Source organism: Caloenas nicobarica, chromosome 1 (genome assembly GCF_036013445.1).
Source record: "Caloenas nicobarica isolate bCalNic1 chromosome 1, bCalNic1.hap1, whole genome shotgun sequence".
NCBI classification, from domain to species: Eukaryota; Metazoa; Chordata; class Aves; order Columbiformes; family Columbidae; genus Caloenas; species Caloenas nicobarica.
Genome location: NC_088245.1, coordinates 110,276,353 through 110,296,778, shown reverse-complemented (window position 1 = coordinate 110,296,778; position 20,426 = coordinate 110,276,353). Strand labels below are relative to the sequence as shown.

Sequence of the window (20,426 nt, the reverse complement as noted above, 5' to 3'; positions counted from 1 at the left end):
GAACTTTTTGTCTGGTTATAGTTTGCAATACTATTATTTCCAGAAAGTATTCAAACTGTAGAAGGAAGTGCCTCTTAATTTCGATGCTACAGAAAGTTACGATGAAGCTGCTTCTTTTTTTGTCCCTTCCCTCATTGGTCTCACTGGAAAAAAGGTACAGATAAAATCTTGCAGGTCCAACTGTAACACTTAAAGATACAGCTGCTCACTAAGTAGAAAGTACGGTATTCAGAGTTGGATTGTGTGAATATTGTGCGGTCATTCAGCTTGATTTAAAATGCCATTGAAGGTGAATTTGTTCTAACCTTGTTTAGTAGTGCTGGAATATGGATATAGGAGTATTCCTGAACTTCCCTCTAATGGGTATCTCCAGCAGGTAGCAGCCTGCTGTAAGGCATTAATATCTTCAACTATTACATTTATTCCTAAAGTGATATTGTAGCCACGCTGATAAGCTATCACTAAGCAAGACTTCCCCATTCTCAGAAGTTATAACAAAAGTGTAATTTTTCTGGTTGTAAAAACGCAACAAAACTTGCCTTTCCTGCACTTTCTTACAGTGAATTGGAACCAAGTCTCCTCTTCACAAAAGACTAGCAACATCACTTTATGAATGTCTCTTGTTTACTGCTAAGTTTCTCATCTCATCATGAGCATATGTTAGTGGAAACACTAGGCACTTCTAATATGCATTTCCTCTTCAAAATTCATTATTTCTTTATTAGAAGCACATGTGGCTTCTCATATAGAACAGCCTGTTCGATAAGGAGCAGAGCTACTGCGTCCTGACTCCTGTATGTCTGTTCTATGGCTTGTTTTTTTTTTTTTTCTTCCGTACTGCTTGCTTTTCTCCTTTACCTGCTCCTTTCTGTGTTCCTTTCTGCCTGGATAATCTGCAGCATGCCCTGGAACTGATTCAGTGATTCATTTTGTCACTGACCAGCCAGGTTACATAACCTGTGGCCAGTTGTGATAAGATGACAACCTTTTTAGGCAGTTAAATCATTTTAGACTTATAATTGAATAGAGAGTTCAAATTGATTAAAATGTTCAAAATTTACTTGGGGACTGAGCAAAAGGTGTACAGCATAACTGTAAGTACTTGAGTTTAAAAGTACTTTCAAATGCTTTGCAAATCACTAAAGTGAATCAAGAAAAAATATTCATAAGAGCCATTGTGGAAGAATCAATATTTGTGAGTCAAGGTAACTTACAAAGTTGGTATTGGAACATCTCTTGTTCTGATATATTAAAAGAATGCTATCCTAACCTTTCTTTGCCCCAGTTTTTCCTTTTGGTTGAGAACAGAGTATCAATTGATATAATTCTCTTAAGTATCTCTTAACTGTGGCTTTTACTTCATTATTCAGTATTATTCATTATTACTGCAATAAATATAGTTGTAAGGTAATTTTCACTATGGAAAGATGTTAATAGAAGTAATCTCTTAAAAAGGTTAAGAATAATTGTTGGTCAGAGTAATCACATTTATTAAGAAACTAGTACCACTGAACAGAAAACATGCTGAACTGTATTTAATAAAATTGTTTTGATTATAAATAATAGGGTAGGGCCATTCCACTATTTTGGTTAGCATGTACTCTAACAATTTTTTGTGTTTTTTTTGTTTTTATGAAACAGGCTCAAAAATAAAGAAGTTAGTGTATCCCATGGGTCTCATGGGCCTTGGTGCCTCCATGTATTACCCTCAGCAAGCGGTTTCTATTGCAAAGGTCAGTGATTATACTTTTCTTTGGGGAAGTGTCTTTTACTTTGATTATCACCTCCTACCTTCAAATTAACTGGTAAACCATTTTTAAAAGCCCTGGCAGTGTGCTTGGCACTTAACAAAATGATAGTGATTTTGTCAAAGAACATGAAGCCTAGGCTGAAGAATGGTCAGATATTCTGTTTCATTTAGTGACTTTTTTTTTCTAATGTCTGCAGTAGCATCTTCAATTTGAGGAACAAAATTTTGTTTCTGAATCTCTAACCGCAAGTTAACTATAAATTAATATAAACATGCTTAGTAAGTGCAGTTTGTGTGTTTACTTAACAATACTAAGGAAGCCTGAAATATCTTGATAGCAAATGAAAACAGCATTTGAAAGAAAGGGAAAAAAAAGATTCTATAGAGAAATCATAGGAACAACACTTCGAGCTAAACATTGTTATTGAAGTTTTCTGCTTTTTGCTGGGTAGAGTTTTGAGAAAGACAGCATGCACTTTCTGGAATGGAGTAAGAATTCTGCTGCTTGTTGGATACCTTTTCTGTTTATGCATTTGTTGTTTCAGGCACATAAGAAGCATGTTAGCTTACAGTTGCTTAAGTGGGTTTCCTCTGAAAGAAAGAACTGAAGAGACAATTGCTTACAGCCACTGCTGGTATCAGGTCACATGCCTTTCTGTCCACACTTAATCATACTGGCAGATCCTCAGTTCTCCACCACATTCTTTTTCAAATCCAGCATTTGACCACTCACAGTGCACATATTTTAGTGTGTCAGAAATACTTTATATTTCAGGCTCTGGTAAATTTGCCATCCAGTTATTGGTGACTTAAGAATGACACTGACATGTCAGGATGAAAATACTGTATTCTCAAGAACTTATTATGTTCTTTGTAAACAGAAAGGTCATTGACTTCGGGAGAGTCAAACAGGCTGTGTTTGAACTCTGCCAGCACAGTGATACCCTGATCTTTGATGGAATCTTTTTCTAGTGCTTCCAGGATTCAGATACTCTAAATACAGATAGCTCTGTTGATTCGTTCTCGGGGAGTGGAAATTATGCCAGTGGCAAGAAAAAAAAATAATTAAAATTTAAGAATCTGAAGAGATTTCTGTTGGAAACTGTATTGAAATTCTAGTTGCCTTCTGACAGTGAAGTGGAAAGTGATCGAATGGTGTTCAAATTGATGTTATTGTTTTTAAAGAAGCTCAGTTCAGCCTTAACTATGGATTTGCTACTAACAGCTTCACAATACCTTGTTTATTTTATGAAAACTTTGAAGTGCGTGATTGCCCTTTGATTAATTCACAGTTCTTAGTTTGACTGTAACAAGAAATCTGATATGAGACCATGAGCCTGAAACTTGATTGCCATAGGTTTAGCTTTGTTGACTTGGTGAGGACACTAGACATAAGAGTTTGGAAGCTTCTGTGGAGAGCGTAATAGCCTAGATACTGTTTTGGTTCCTCTAATCTCTTGCGCTTTTCTGTTCTTAAAGAAGCAAAGTTTTAATCATATCAGATCTTACTACCCATAATTTTTGTGCTTTAATCTGAAATTGGAAGCACTTTCCTCTCTAGTAATTATTTGGAAATGTTTAATAGGCCTTTCAGAAAATTTCTGTAAGGCTAGGAAGTGATGCTGGCAGTGCAAAGCTCACTTGCCAAGTTAATAGAACCGTATAGGAAATATTCTGGAAAAGAAATTTATTTTTTTATTAATTTATTTTTTATGTTGTTTTTATTTTTTCTTTCACATTTGAGTACTTCATCATTGCTTTTTCACTTAGAGTGGTATAGTTCCCTTCATTTGGTAAACTTTCAGATTTGACCACACTAAAAAACTGGAAAGGTTTTGAGTGTGCTTTTAAATCCTTCCCACCTTTATTAAAGACTTACCATTGAGGAGCTGGAAATAATCACAGCAAAACATACTTGCAGTTGAGGTACAACACTTGATCCATCTGTCTAGAAGAAAACCTTTTTCTTAAATTAAAATGTATGAGTTGCTAAGTGAAGTTATAGCAACAGAGTTGATCATTCATAATAGTTTTCAGACACTTTATCTAACAGGAGATGGAAGAAATGCACAGACTAATTATTTTTCCTGCTTTAGTAATGATTTTAATAAATCACAGTTTTGTAAGGGATTTGTTTCCTCATTGCTAGTATTACTTTAATTTGTATAACTTTGAACAAATGGTCAGACTGCATGTGTGGTAAGGGAACTGAATTTAATACTAAAGTTTTTTTTGTTCTGGTGAAACATTAGTGTTTTTGAACCATATTGCTTTCTAGGTAATCATAATACACTAAAATATTTTATATTTACTGTGGCTTCACTTCCATCTGGAAAAAAACTTTCCATTATGAAGTTACTTAAATGAGTCTCTTTATCTTTAGAATTAATTTTTGTTCCTTGTTATTGGACCTCCTCAAATTTCCTAAACTAGTGTATGTTATGCTTACCTTCCTCAAAGAATGAAAAGCTTCCTAATACATAAGTTTATTTATTTGATAAGAAACTATATTATTTCTAAGTCTTCTCAACTTGTACCTTGTCCCTTGCCCAGTTCAGTCCATAAGGCATAAACAGTTTTACTGGCACAACTGAGAGCGCGACACAATTACAGAACCTGTGGGTTAAAAAGGAGGAGTTGGAGTCACTTGGTTTGTGTTTCCTACAGAATGAAATGCTTGCGAAGTTGCACTTTACTACTTTGTTAACAATATAAATGTAGAAAAGCCAGCAGATTCTCAGTTTAGCTTCTCAGTATGCAGTGTAGATCGAGTCAGTAACCATAATTCTGCTCAATAATCTTGACGTGTCACATGCAGTACAGTCAATATTACATGGTTATGGTCCTATGTTGAGTTAAAGTATGGGAGCTTGTTCACACGCAGTTAGGCCTTAGGGATTGCTGAAGCTATCCCACTAGCGCCTAGCACAGGTGTTTGTGGCCCAAGGTCACTTCAAAACTATTTCAGAGTCACACTTGAGAACCACTCGGTCTGACTTTTGAACTTGTTTAAATTTTCACATACAAACTTGCTTACAGTGTTGTATTGAACAGAGGTAGCATTGTAGCTTGTTGTAATTTAATGCAAACAAGCTGGAAATTGTTATCTTCCAGAAATTAGAATTCCAGATGACTGAATGGAAAAACTTGTCCCTCTTTGAAAGGAACTTTTTGTATGAATATTGGAATGAATGCTCTGGATGACTGAATGAACTGTTTGTATTATGATTGTACCTTTTACTTTTCCTGGTTGGAACTGCCGCTCCCAAGAGTAGTGATGGCAACTGCAGCACCCACCTGCTGCTTCTTCCACTGTTCTGCGAGAGAGGTACAAAACACAAGGCTAATGCATGAGATTCTTAGGGATATGGTTTAGAGGTGGACTTGGCAGTGCTGGATTGACAGTTGGACTCTATGATCTTAAAGGTCGTGTCCAACCAAAACGATTCTATGATTCCATGACTCTAGTGTTGTGTTCATGAGAGGATGCATTGGGTAGTTATCAGAATTTCTTGGCTATGTTCCTGTTGACCCTGTAATTTGCAGCTTGCAATCTATCTAGAACTGTATTTTTCAATGCCAGCCGGGCGAGCGAGGCGATTGTCCCGCTCTGCTCTGCACTGGTGCGGCCTTACCTGGAGCACTGTGCGCAGTTCTGGGTGACACAGGATAAAAAGGATATGAAGCTACTGGAGAGTGTCCAGAAGTTACAGAAGCTACAAAGCTGGCGAAGGGTTTGGAGAGGAAGCTGTATGAGGAGCAGTTAAAGTCACTTGGTTTGTTCAGCCTGGAGGAGACTGAGGGGAGACCTCATGGTGGCTACAGCTGCCTCACAAGGTGACAAGGAAGAGCAGGCGCTGAGCTCTTCTCTCTGGTGACCAATGACAGGACCCGAGGGAATGTCAGGAAGATGTGCCAGGGGAGGTTTAGGTTGGACATCAGGAAAAGGTTCTTCCCCCCGAGGGTGGTGGAGCACTGGAACAGGCTCCCCAGGGAGGTGTTACGGCCCCAAGCCTGGCAGTGTTCAAGAAGAGACTGGACAAGCCCTCAGACACATGGTGTGACCTGTGGGGTTGTCCTGTGCAGGGACAGGAGCTGGACTTGAAGATCCTTGTGGGTCCCTTCCAACTCAGGACGTTCTATGATTCTATGAACTTGGGTGAACTGTGAAGGTGTGTTTGGGTCCCAGCTCTTGGGAAGTGTGTACAGTGTTGAAACATTGGTTAACTGTGGCAGAGTGAATTATCTGGGCTACTGTACTTTGTGATGTAGCTACTTCAGTCCAGCAGTGTGAATGACCAGTTTCTCATTTAGTACAAGTCATAATTCACTTGATCATATGAGTCCCATAATAATATTTTTAGGTTTTTGCTGTTAAGTATTTAGAGTGTTTTAAAGTATTTTAAGGGAGTATTTTTAAGCAGGAACAAAAAATGGCTTATGGATAGTTGTTTTGATTCTCATTTTATGTTGATAGCTGTGACCTTAGTAACATTGCAGACAAAAAAGCCCTCTGTTTTTTGTGGTTATTTTTTGGTCATGGTAGGTTTGTAGGGCTTGCACAGCTGATCATGCTTTCTTTCTGGATGACCCACAGGCTCATCTGACTTTCAGAACTAATTTGTTGAAGTACTTGAGAATGAACACTCTTGATATTGAAAAAGAAGATAACCGTCTACCTGTTATGTTTGAATTGTGGGCTTTTGGAGATTTAACACATTCATCCCTGTAACAGTTGGTGTGCTTTTTGCTGATGACCTTTATCACCTTCAAATATAGAGAAAACGCAGTGCATCATACTGCCCAAACCAAAGTACAACTCTAATTGTCAAATGTGGTGACAAATATGCTAGCTCCTTGTATTGAGAACAGTTTACATTTTGGATTTAGTTGTGACTCGGAAATGTAGTTGCTGATTTGGGTTTGTTTTCTTTTAATTCTAATTATTAAGTAGACTCTTCTGTAAGATAGTGTGCCCAGAAGCACATCCCTTACTATTGTGGTACGTACCTGGTGTAGTTAACTGTGTTCAGATGAACAAAAGGAAGAGGTTCTTTGCACAGAGTGTGCCCAGCACTGGAGTTTCTTGGCACTGGGCGTTGTGGATGCTAAAAATTTGCTTGGGGTTTCAAGGGGAGGGGCAACAAATTCATAGGAGGGAAATTCCTGGGAACTGTTGTACACATAAAAATCACCTCTGGCTCAGGAAACCTCTGAGCAGCAAATTGTTGGAGACTGGGAGAAACTTAAAAAAATAATACAGAAACTGTTTTAGAAACATCAGAAAACTGTTTCAGAAAGATCATTTATGCTTGCCCTGTTCTCATAGTTTTGGTTTTCCAGCTTTGCCTGCCGTGGGACATAGGGTGATACCTTCTTATTTCTTTATTTCATAAGGTTTTTTTTAATTTAATAGCTGGTTAGTTGGGCAAAATGTCCACTTTTTGTTCTTTATTTGTAAGAAAACTGATAGTGATATGAAAGTGAGTACTGAACGGAGCTGTAAAAACCTATCACTCTTGAGTTTTAAAGGATGCTATGGATGTTACAGTTCCGTATTGTGTAAGGGGCAGGAGATACTATTTTTATTAGACTTAAGGACTTTTCCTGTTGTAAAATTACCTGTCGGTGTAATATAGCAAACACGGTCTTTCCTAGACACCTTCTGTTTTAAGAATTGACAGCTGGTTATTCATTACAGCCACTTATCAGCAAATTAGGTCTTTCCTCTAAAAAGTGAACAAAAAGAAACAAAGGGGTACATTTACTGTTCTGTCAAAGCAGTAAAAATGTAAAATTGCAAAATAGTGGCAAACTAAGGGGGATTTTTCTTTAATGAGTATGGTCAAATTAAGAAATAATTTGCTTATGTTAAATCTAAACATCAAATATTAATAAAACTGGGATTGTTTCCATGCAGCATCATTCTACCCCTTTTTATACAAACATGTTTTCAAGTGGTCTTCAAACTGTTTTTTAGTTGGCTTTTCTTATTTCTCTTGTCATTTTTTTTTTCCCCCAAGATGTTTATTAATGGTGGACACCCTGAGCTTGAACAGGAAGATGTTAAAGATCTTGTGTTTTGAGACTTCTTCCACTTAAACAAGAAGGAAAATAATATTTCCCAGATTAAGTTCATGCTTTCTAATCTCTTTTGTTTCAAAGGTTGCTGGTACACAGCTGTATGACTGGAGTCTTCAGGGATATATTGCTGTAGAATCCCTTTGGAAGGACAATCCTAAGAAGAAGAAATCTGGGAAAAAAAGTGATAAGGTAAGAAGTCTGAGGAACTTGATTCAAATGCGTGATGCATTCTACAAAATGCTTCCAAGTTTCTAAATAGGTGTGATATGATTGATTAATGATATTAGTTGAAGATTAGCACTGACTAGTGAAAAAATGGGAACTTGTTTTAATGAATCATTACATTATGTAATGTCTTGATCATGATTTATAACCTGCCTGGAGCTTCTGGAGTTAAGTATCTTAATGATGTTTTTGTGTTTTATCTACTAGACATTTCTGTAATCCCACAGGAGCAAGCTGTCTTTGTTGTTGTACATCTGATAGAGATAGGCAAACTGACTTTGAGGAAATGTATGTAGATGGCTCGTGAAGCGGAGTTTGACTGGAAAGCTGCGCTAACTGACTAAATGTGTGCCAGGGAGAGCCTGTAAGATTTTTAGGGAATTTTTTAAACTGCTACTTAAAGAAAGAAAAGTTCAGGTGTGTAACGTAAATCTGCCATAGTTTTAAATTCGCTTCTAAACTCACTGCATCTTTAATTCCTGATTTCTAAGCAACTATGCTTGTTCCGTTGATATAAACTGCTGCCCTGGCTGCAGACTGCTTCCCATCTCTTATTTTTGTTGTCCAACATAGCCTGGCAAAACTAACAGATTATTTGAAAACAACTTTGAACAAGCAGAAGGTCTTGGTCTTTTACTGTGGACCTGATTGAGCCATAGCTCACAACATGGTATCAGTTCAAACTAGGCTGATAATGATGTGTAGCTTCTGGGTTGTAAACCAGAAGTCCTACCTGACCAGAACATGGCATTTTCAGCCCTAAGACATAAGGGGGATAGCCACTGAGTGAGAGATGTTTTGGAGAGGCGGTTGTACTTGAATTGACCGAAGGTATGCAACTGAGTTCCCTAGGTAGGTCTAGGTGTGGGACTAGTTCCAAACAAGCTGGACTGGAGTAAATGCTCACGTGTCCTGTCAGTTGCTGAGTCTTATGAGAGTGGAGACTTGCATCACTGGATACTCATCCCGTCTTGGCCATGGGCGCTTCAATAAATGCACGTGTGTAGCTCTTTGAATAAACAAAGGTTAATCATACAGTACCTTTCCTAAAACCTAGGCTGTCAAAAAGTATCTCAGAAAAATAGGCAACGTTAAAATATTTCAGAAAGGCAAACTGACAGCATCAGTAGAAATTAGCTGAGCTTTTTATTTTATTGTGTCCTGGGCTTTCAAAAGGAAGCATGTGGTTGTTATTGGAAGGCAAAAACTTTTGAAGCTTTCATCTTATTATAAGGCTTATTCAAGCACTTGCTACCTCAGCAGAAAAACAAATGACATGCCAAATTGCAGAGACCACTAAGTAAACACACTTCTTTCTCTTCCTCCTTGCAGAATCTTTAAATCGCACCCCTTAGTTGCCAAAACCTGTTATTTGCACAAAGGAGTGAAATGCCATTGAGTGGTTTCCTCCTAAGGTTCATCCAGTTGATCAGATAGTGTTAACTCTTGCCATTTAACTTCATGGATTAGGCAAGATAAAAATGTTGTGACTCAAATGAAGAAGCACTGTGCACTTGATAAAATTGCCTGCATTGAAGATGTTCAGTGATCTCCTGCCACTGGAGTATACAGCCTCCGTGTGTGTTTGTCCTCTGAAGTTGTTAAAGAGAGGGTATTGTCTCCCTGGTCTCTGGAGGAGCTGAACAGCAGTTGTAAAAGGTCACGCGCTTTTGAAATCACTAGAATGTGGACTGAAAAGTATTTCTAATGGAAGAAGTCTGCTCTGAAACTTCCTGTAGTCTGTGTTGCTGAAGCAGTATAAAAATACATAGTTGAGAATTTTGGAGAGGTAGGGCTGGGTTTTTTGTTGTTGTTTTGGTTTAATTGTTGGAGGGGTTTTTGTTTGTTTTAAAGATAGTGCTATGATGTTCTATCAGGGTATGCTCAGTCACAGTTAATAATGAAAACCTCTACCTTTTTTATATGTATGAGCACCATTGTGTCCCTAACAGGAGATGCGAGAGGTGAAGTCTACCCTAGAAAATATTTTTTGTCTGTGCGATTATACTAGTGCAAAAAAGTACCTTTTGTTCATACAGACAATTAGGCGAACCAAATCAGTATCAACTTTTCCAGCAAAAGAATTTCTATTATAAATGTAAGTTGCATTTTTATTGGAGTTTTACTGATACAGAAGTGTCATGGAAGAAAACAAATGCTTTCAACTATCATATATTAGAATTGGCAAAGCATTCTAGGATAGATTCTGGGACTTCTGTCTTAATTTGACAGCCCTGTGAAAGAATTGGGTTGGTTTTGTATATTTCTTATTGTCATACTAGGCAGCTAGGTTCCTTAAACAGTGAAGACAAATGTACATGTTGTTCTTGAGTTGGTGTTACGGCAGATGTAAGCTACTTTGTGGAACCATGCCAGAGCAAAAGAGGTGATTATTTTTGTTTGTTTGTTTTTGTTTTTGTGACATTCACTCTAGCATTTTTCTGTTGCTACACAAATGATTCTTGCAAATAGTCAAGCAGTATATGGGTGGCTCTTCTTGGCTTGTATTAATCTGGTATGTTGCTCATATTTGATAGTCAAAGGTACCACAGCTGTGCATAACTTCATGTTTGTGCAGCAACATGTCATTAAAATAGATGTGGTATGTTAATTTTCTGAAGGTTTTATGAAACAAAAACCTGTGCCAAATTGAGGTCATATCAACTGAAATCAAAGTTCTGCCAAGAACTATGAATTCCAGGACCTTCTGCTGCTACATTTCAAAACACTGTGGCTGGAGCCCCTCCATACAGCAAGTCTGTCTCATAAGGTTTTGAATATGCTGTTTACAGTGCAGCATTCTGGTACCCTGAAGCTGGCTTGTGGAAGGAGCCAGCTGGTCAGGATGACAGGGTGAAAGCCCTCTGCTAAAACTACACAAGTACTATAAGTAAAAATCAGTGTGCACTCTTTTTTTTTTTTTTTTTTTCCTCATAAGGGACAGCAGGAGTAGTTATTCAGCTTCTGTATACTTTATCTTGACATAGTAAAGTGGACAACTTTTCTACTTCCCCCAGGTAGAAGATATGGTAGAAGAAATGTAACCATCTTGTTTGGAGGGCAAGTATATTTTAAGGGTTTTATCTTCTGAAAAACCTTTTGCTTATTTGACTGACCTTTACTCACAAGAAGTAATTCCACAAAAATCAGTGGAAATAGTGTTAACATTTATATTATCAAGCTGTAAATCTTTAGGGGAGGCGATAGCAAAATGAACATGTGTCCCTCAGACTTTATCTTAAACTTAGTGTACAAAATTTGTAGAGAATCATACCAACATGCAGTTTTTTAGAATGATGCATTTGAAATAGTTTTGAGTAGCCTTAGGTGGCATCAAACTTTCATTACTGGGGTTTTGCAATTATGAATGCTAATACCCTGTGTTGCCTTCAGCTAGTCTTTGTGAGTAACTGGTCCATCTGCTCAATAATATTGTAGTTCATGCAAGATCATATTTTTCTACATTCCTTCTACACTCTTTTGCCTTCTAGCGCCTACGAAAGTGTTGAACTAGCTGAACTGTTAAGGCAGTGAATTGCAGCTGCTTTTTTTTTTTTCTCCCCTCAACTCACAGCAGTCTCTGTTTAATACTGGCTGATTTTATCATCTTTAATACCTGTCCTTAGGTCAGAGGGATGGACAAACCATAGCAGCTTGAGGATTTTGTGGAACAGCTTAAACTTAAGGACTATGGTTTTTTATACAAAGGATTATAACTTCTTTTACAGAAAACTGCTTAAAGACCAGGATTTCAGAGCCACAGTTCCATACTTACCACCTGTAAGTTTTTAACAAACAGGTCCTGTTCATCAGTCAGCTCATTTGATGTTTATTTTCATGAAATGCGGCCTTTCTGCCCTTCCTCTTCTGGCTCTGGTTTCGGTACTTCCCTAAGTTGCACTGTTGTATTGTGCTGTATGATTGTTAGCTCCCATACTAATGTGACTTTGTCTTCAAGAAGGACATGTGTTACTGCTCCAAGTCACTTAAATCCAGGTTTTGTTCCAGCCAGTGAGCTAATATGTACTGAAACACATAGAAAAACAATTTTCTTAAGTTCATTCCCACTTTGTCTTGCCTTTATACCACTTGAAGACTTTTGCTGTATTTTCAGCTATTCTGGATTCTTTCTCTCCCCCTGACACTGAATTTGACAGTTCTTGTTTTTACCGAAGTGGCCAGGATGTGAAAAACTAAAGCAGCACTAGAGCTCTAAGAGAACCATGTTCTTCAGGTCTTGTTCCTTTCTTCACGTGTGTGTGCTTTCCCACTTTGGTCCAGTTGGTAATAACATCTTATAGAAAACTGATAAAATTGATTTTTTAAAATTTTTTTTTTCTTCCTGTCTGTCATTTGATTGTTTAAACAGCTTCAGAGATTGAGAGAAATTCTTGTGGCTTATTGTTTGGTTTTCATTCCTGCATGGTGTGTTGATAGACACTATCTGTGACTTAGCAATACTAATTTATTATATATATATTTTAAAAACCTATACATATATATTATACGCATAAAAATATATAAATATTTAAAAATATATCTATATGGCTATATCTGGGTGTTTTATAAAGTGCTAGCTGGCGACAGAGTGCTTCCACATGCAAAGACTGCTCGGCTTTGCGTACTTGTTTCTTGTGCTTGCTTGGAACAAGCATCAAAGAAGTTGTGGACCTGAACTTTCCTCACCTGAAAGCTCTGGTGGAAGTTGCGGTGTCAGTGCGTTGACTAGAGGAACTTTACTGTCAGCATCATAGATTGTAACCGCGTCAAACCTTAAACTGTGTTTTAAGAGAAGAATTTTTAAGTCACTTGTATTTTGAGCATCAACATAAACAGCTGAGCTGCTTTCTACAGTGAATAAATGCTTGTAAGGCTTATATTCAGTAGCTTCTGAATAGATAAGCAACAGTTTGGTCATCTGAACTAAAAGATAAACCTCTGCTTCTGTCAGAAAATACTGTTCCCTGTCATACTTGTATTGTTTGGTAGCAAGAACAACAACAGACTAAAACTTGTAAAAATTATTACTTGTTTTGGATTGGATCTTTAGTTTGGGCTGTGGTGGATTTAAATGTTTTAGAGGTAGGAAAGACAGAAGCTACTCCACAAAAAGTTAAGCTTTTTAGGGCAACTTAAGACTAACATTTTTTAAAGTCCTCCATATTTCTGAGAGAGTTAAGTTCAAGCTCAGTTAAAAATAGAAGATGGAGAATAAGTTATTGACTGGGGGAGGATGAATTAAAGTAAACCAGTGACGTTCTCTCTATTCTGAGCAATACATTGCAAAGAAGAGAGAAGAGAAGGTGAATTATTAATTTGGGAGCGCAGATGAGCCCCTGTTTTTCTTTGCAGCTGTTTTTTTCGTGGTGGCCAGACTCTGCCTTTCAAGAGTTTTCCAGAAGCATAAGAGAGATGTATGCCTGCCTTTGGAGTTATAATTTCTGAGGTTAGGTGCCAGTGTAAAAAGGCCTGGCCATCTGCAAGACTTTCTCAGAGAGAAAATCAGAAACTAACTTCTGCATCTGGCTAGGCTGTCAGGTGAGAAAAAAGCCACCCCACATTTGGTTTTTTGACATTAGAATAGGTTGGTTTGGGGCATTTTTCTCTGTATGGAAGAAAAAATTTCACAGAAATAATTGCATTTTTTTTTATGTTTGTCATTTAAAATTTAGGTTTCAATGTATCTCTGTTAGATACCGTGAGCTAAGTTGGGTGTTTTTTAATCTTTTATGTACTGAAACCTTACAAAAAGCGTTGTTTACAGTCCCCATAGTTCCAATATTATTTCCATTTGAAATAATGATTTTTTTATTCCCATGGCATCCCATGTATTGAACACTTGATTAATGAATGTGTTATGGAGATTTCTTATCAGCTACCTTTCGGTTGAAAATGTCGGATGCAGAAGAATGCAAAATACCTTCTCCTGTGGGATAGATCTCTGCATGAACTCCTCTGGCCACCCAGACATATTTTGGAATGGCTGTGTTGAGCCAGAAAGTAGAAACACCATTTCGAATGTGTGCCTGCTTCTAATTATGACAGGGCATCATGGCCCAGAGGCAGCTTGTTTTCTGGGTCATTGCTCTAAACACATTTTTTGCTTCTGATGTGGTTTTGAGTGTGACCAGGGGACCTTAACACTTAGTTGTAAAATTAGGTGTGTATGTGTCCTGTGCCAGCTCAAAGGGTGTCCTTTCCTGGCCACCCACCTCACCGCCTGATCGGTCTCACTCAGGCTAGCTATCTATGTAGTGGACACATACAGCAGATGGAGTTAAAGGAACTTTTTAATCGCTGATTCAGCAAATGAGTTTGTGTGAAGAATGACCGTTTAGCAGTGGATTGGCTTCTTGAATTAAATAGCTCAGGCTTAATAGATCTACGGAAGATGAGCCCTGTGGTGAGATCTGCTGAGCTCACGGAAACAAAGGAACTGAGCAAGACCCCTGTTGTCATGTACATTTGTGTGTATGCATGTGTGTTGCTTTGGGCTTTTCTCCTCTTTCAGGACCAAAAAAACCCAAGAAGCTTACTTAAATAGTATTTGCTTTTTACAAGTTAAAGCAAGCAAGAGGAAAAACATAGAACTCTCTGTGAACAATTTATTTTTTGTTAATTTGTTCAGGATTGAGTAATCCCTGGGATGAGGCATCGTGAGTCAGATTATTCATTACAAATTGTAGTAAAATGTCATAACTTACAAGTTCCTGTACAGGAAAATTACAGAGTAGATCATTATTTTGAAATGGGTGTGGTTTGTGGATGTGATTTCCTATATTATGAGACATCTGGGGTAGTGATCAAAACAAAATGGGTTTTTGAAAGAAAGAGTTACCTTTTAAAGGTCTTGCTAGGCATATTTTGAATAAGGAATTTAAGAATTGTCTTCATAATTGAATCTCAATGTATTGAGTCCGTATCTCCAGCGCAGCATATGCAGGGTCTCACAGACTCAGTGCCTTACTTGTAGTATTTGATTTGTGCTGGGACATAGATTTGACCCATCCTGTGAAATGTTTATTTTCCAATCTCTTCTATCTTCCTTTGTTACATTTTTCCATCACATTTAAGTCATATTGGTAAAAAAATATTCTTAGAATAAAAAGAAAAGGCTGTCTAATTTTCATGTGTGGAATTTGAGAATAGTTGAAGCTGGCTGTGACCTCTTATCATCTCATCCAACTCCTTGGTCAAAGCAGACACAGCTTCAAAGTTAGATGTGGTGGCTCAGGCCTTGTGCAGTCAAGTGCTGAACATGTCCAAGGATGGTGATTCAAAAAGTTCTCTGGAAAACCTGCTCCAGTACTTGATCAGTGGTGTAATACATTTTTTTTTTTTTCCCCCCCCGCTCTTGATCCAAGAGAAATTTGCCCTGTTCCTGTGTCCTTTGCTCTGTGTCCTTTTGGTGTGAATCTCTGGGAAGCTCTTCCAGATACCTAAATGCCCATTTAGGGAGCTGTGGGTAGCAATTAGGTTCCCCTTTGTCTGGCCTTCACCAGGCTGAACAGACACACATCTCTCAGGCTGTCCTAGTCTGTCATATGCTGCAGTCCCCTAGCCATATGTGTGGCCCTGTAAGTATTTTTTTTATTAATATCTATTTAAAACTATAATCAAATGCCTGTTCTTCATGGCATACTTGGCAAACAGATAGACCAGATGCTCTAACAAGCCTCTCTTCGTTCTTTGATTTCTACCATTTATTTTGGGGAAAGTGTGAGAACGCTCTCTTAAAGGATACGTACTAAAAGAGACCTATTGTATAAATCCACACAGAATTCCGAGAATGCAAAATAGCAGCTACTCTGTGGGAATTCATCCTCTGTTATTAATGCAGGCAAAATGAGTCAATTAAAACATTTCTGTTGAACTACTTGTTCTTTCAAATCCCTTAATTGCTCAGCTAACTACAGGAAGACTAAAATGTAGGAACCGTTTGGGAGAAGATAACATTTGAATATATTATACTGAATTAGTCTCATCAGCCACTTGATTTTGCAAGAAGTTTTTGTTTCAGCTTTTGAAGAGGGTTTCTGTTCTGGCAAAAACATTAATCATGGAGTGCCTCATGTGAAATTTCGTGCATATTTTTCCCTCCTCAAGGGTGATGCAGATGGTGACAAGCCCCTGGAAATCCATGCTGCTTCAAATGAAAAACAAGCCCAGAAGTAGAACACCAGATCACTTTGCACAGGTAAAGAAAAAAGACTGATAACAGTGTGTGGCTACAGCAGCAGAATATCCTGAAAAAGCTGACCATTTGCAAGTTTGACTTGTAGTTATTTTGATATCGATGAAGAAAGAGGGGAAGAGAAATAATAATTTTATTCATCTCAACATTTGTCAAGAATGTGTGCTCCTTAGCACTCTTTAAGTTAACTTACCAAAATTCTTCATCATTAGAGCATAGCAAGCAAATACACATCTCCTCCAAGGGTTCCGAGTTAATTTACCAAGGCCGCCTTAATGTATTGGGTTTTCTTCTCCCTTCCCTTTCCATTTCTGCCCCTTGTACCAAAAAACTCTTTGCCTTCATTGTCTCATCTGTGCAGATATGAAGGAGGGGAAAGAAACCTCTTTCCTGCTTATATGTTTTCTCTAAAGATATGTCAATGCCAGTAACAGTTCACAATGTGCCTGACCTTTCATGTTGATGCCTCTTCCTAATGAGACGTGTTTCAGCATTTGGAGATGGATGATGGAGGAAGCGGAGGTTGCGTTTCCCAGTTCTCCAAGCCAGAAACTCAAGTTGAGATGTCAGTTCTGCTTCTGACTTGGCCCTTGGGTTGCTTTAGAAACTCAAGCAAGTCCGGTGATTGTTGGTTTCTAGAAAAGCAAACCAAAACCACCCTCTCAACTTTTTAAAGATGGTTCAATTTCATAGGACAAAAATCACTGTGTATTTGAGGCTCATTATTACTAATGATAATGCAATTGGGCATCATTTAGTACAAAATATCAGATAATGTCTGTTCTGTTATGAGTTGATAAAGGATGTCTTTTCTGAACATGTCGTCTACTTGCTTGGCTTTGCCCTGTATTTTCACATTATGGTAAAGACTTATTTTTCATCAGAAAATGATCCTAGCATTGTAGGAACTCCTCGTTATTTTTCTGTGCAGTTTCATTTACCAGTAATTTTTTGTTAACTACCAGCTGTGTAAATAGTGTGCAGATTTAGAAAACTGCATCAATTTTTTTTTTCTTCCATGCATCATCACCAGTCACAAATGTTTGCAGATGTGATGGAATGAACACATCTGCTGAGCAACAGCATTCCACTGTTACATGATCAGCTTTAAAAGCAAAACTGGTTTCTAGTGTTGTGTTTTCCTTAATGTATTTTTAATTGCTATAGTGAATTATCAGAAGGGCAAAAAAGTATGTTGACTGGCTGATTTACTAAGTAATTAGTTTTTCCTTCAGACATATGAATATAAAGTCTTTAAGAATACATATTTTCCAAGTATTTTGTAAAGTAGCCACGTAAATTAAAAAATTTTTTAAAATAGGAAGAACAGTTTTGTTTTGAGTAAAGATACCCTGGAGAGCCAAGAGGAAGAAAAGCTTCTCTAAAATTCACTAAAATATTGGCCTTATTGTCAACTAGGACACAGCTACTAAATTGTAAAAAGCCACAAAAATAGAGCTTTTTGTTTAGGTATGTGGGGCACTGTGCAAATATCAAGGTTCATTACAAACAGAAACCTGTAAATGGTTGGTTGGTTGTTTTTGGCATTTCTACTGTGTGAATATAATTTCCGTTAGGCCTTTACTCACTTTTTGAAATGTTAGTACTTTTTGCTTCAGGCACATAATCTTTTTAAGGGGGGGAGTGGGTGAAAGGAACAAAAGCTGTCAGGGAGACTTTTACTGAAGTTGTTATCCAGACCTTTTGCCCTCAGGATTTGAATCGTAAATATGCTATGTAAGTAAGTGTTGAGGAAAAACCTTGTAAACAGCTGCTGTCTCAGATCTTCTACTGTCTTGTCTTTAAAAAGAGTTAAGTTGATTGTTTAGGTGCTTAAAGTACCTGAGTGCTGCTGGTTTTGAAATCTACTTGCTTTGCCACATGTTGTTTCTGGAGGAGACACATGGATGGAACTCTTAGATTTTTGACTTAGAGCAACCAGATGGTGAAAGTTCAATTTGGTATCAATTTTCAGCTGTTCCGTGGGGGTGGTGATTTGTTACTTCTGCTTGAAATCAAACCCAGTTATTTAACTGCATACCCAGATCCAGATGTTTTGTTCGATTGGAGTGATCCCAAAGGTTAGAGAATGCTGCTGTGATATTTGAAAAGACATATTTGATTATTCTGAATGAGATCAGTCTCACTGTATTTTCAACTGTTGGCAATATACCTAGGTGAATCTGGTTACTAAAATAAATACAATCTCATTTTCCTCATAAAGATTTGCCACAGCAGGGGTCTCTGAATTGTGATTGGTCAGCCAAGAACAAAATCACTTCACATTGGAGACAGTAACGTATTTCTGCATTCCAAAAAACCAGCAGCATTGCACTTCCTTTATTATAGTATGTTTGTCATCAAAATTATACGCAAACTACAGCTCAAACTACATCTCATGGGCAAAGCAAGCTTTAATTTTATCCAGCTGTTGTGCTGAAGAGTTACATGGAAGTGACATGGCTTTGTGTTTTCCCACAAAGATAGCATATCTCATTTTCTCTCTGTTCTGGTTCTGTATGTATGTAATTCAATTTCTTCAAGTTAAATTACCCTGGCTTTATACCAGAATAAGTGATTTTAGGAAAAAATGCAATTGGCAGGAATTAAAAATAATTCTAGTTGAGAAAGTTGGTGTACTACACAAGATTCGAGTTGGTGTTTTGGTGCTATGAAGTGTTCTTTCTTTTATTTCCATACAGTTCAACTGTAGGAATTGAGCTCTTTAGAGCAGACATAATCATTAGTACTCTAATGTCAGTAATTTGGAGAGTTAAATTTCTTTACTAGAAGTAAATTGGTATTGAGAATTTCCTGTCTACCAGGTTGATCAAAACCTATTTGGGGAACAAAGTTTTAATTGCACTTTGATAATGGAAAGAAAAAGCCTATGGTATTTAATTCTGCTTTCTCCCTCCCTCTCCCCCTTATCGTCTGTCACCTTTCTTTGGTTACAGGTGAAAAAAAAATATAGATATGAGCAACATTTTCCCAAGAGAAAGAGGAAGACCATCTGAATCCATTTTTATTTTGAATGTGACTAACCTGCCTCAGGAAAAGACTAACGGTGTGCTGCTTCAGCTTCTGGTATGGAATCTGTGAAAGGACACTACAGATCTTAGGTCAGTCTTGAGACCTTGTCCTCAATCCTGCAGTGGGGCTCAAGTCTGCCCATGCTTGTCCCCTTGCAGGATCAGCATTGCAAGTAGCAGGTCTCAAAATTCCTCAGTCTCTTATTATTTATATATAAAATAAAATTCCAGTTACACAAAAAGGTCTCTACTTTTTTTTTTCCCCTCCTCTTCTTTAAACTCATGTATGTGACATTTGTGCTATCTGTGAAAGGTTCTTGAGATGTTGTTGACAATGGTGGTATTTTTAACAGTGAGGAAAAGCTTAAAGTAGCATGATGTTTTGGCTACCATTAGCTAGTAGAATTATGAATGAGAACAATTACAATGACTCTTGTGTTTTGTCTGAGTCTCCCCCTCCCTTCTATACAAATCTTCTGCCTCATCAGTGCCAGTGGGAGGTATATAATGAAGCATCTGTGAGTTCCTGTCTAGTAGATGGATGGGAATTGAGCTGTTAATGTTTGTTCTTGTTTTTGCTTGAATGCACAGCTCAGTGGGAACCAGAATGTTACAGTGGTGGGAACCAGCTATAGAATAACTTGGCTGTTTCCTTATTCCCAGCCAGGGGAGGGGAGGAAAAAGTAAAGTGAAGGGAAGTACAAAAGGATTTCCAGCATTTTGAAATCTTTGCACAATAAAACCCTTTCATCTTTTTTCTTTCTTTTTTTTTCCCCCCTTCATTTCCATGAGTCTCTCTTTGGGGGCATGATGCTTCACAAATTACCAGAGCATTAAAAGCTCTATTGGTGAGTCTTAAATGTTTCTAAATTAATCAGTGAATACGAGGAACAGGGAAAGATGGAATTAAACATGTGCTTGTACCATACATTAACTTTCTAAAAAGAACAGGGAAGAAAACACAAAACAAATTGGATTCAAAGTGCTTTTTAAAATCTTTGTTATTACTTGGTTAGGTGTTCTGGCTGAGCGTATTCCAAAAACTTCTAGAGGAAAACAAACAGATCTTGGCAATGTGAATACCAGTCTGTGCGGGCATTACAAAACACGCCAACTCTCTTTTAATACAGGTATGCAGCAT

General features: G+C 37.6%; 1 protein-coding gene across 5 annotated transcripts in view; it reads left to right on the top strand.

Moving 5' to 3' along the window:
• The window catches only part of APOO (apolipoprotein O), a 32,167-nt gene extending 12,640 nt beyond the window's left edge, over positions 1–19,527 (top strand). For all 5 annotated transcript variants that reach the window (XM_065653252.1, XM_065653262.1, XM_065653269.1 and 2 more), the window contains 4 exons: positions 1,642–1,733; positions 7,916–8,023; positions 16,166–16,256; positions 19,211–19,527. In XM_065653252.1, the coding sequence (XP_065509324.1) occupies positions 1,642–1,733; positions 7,916–8,023; positions 16,166–16,234 (269 nt within the window). In that variant the 3' untranslated portion in view covers positions 16,235–16,256; positions 19,211–19,527. The remainder of the gene's footprint in view (positions 1–1,641; positions 1,734–7,915; positions 8,024–16,165; positions 16,257–19,210) is intronic.
• Positions 19,528–20,426: the final 899 nt, after the last annotated feature.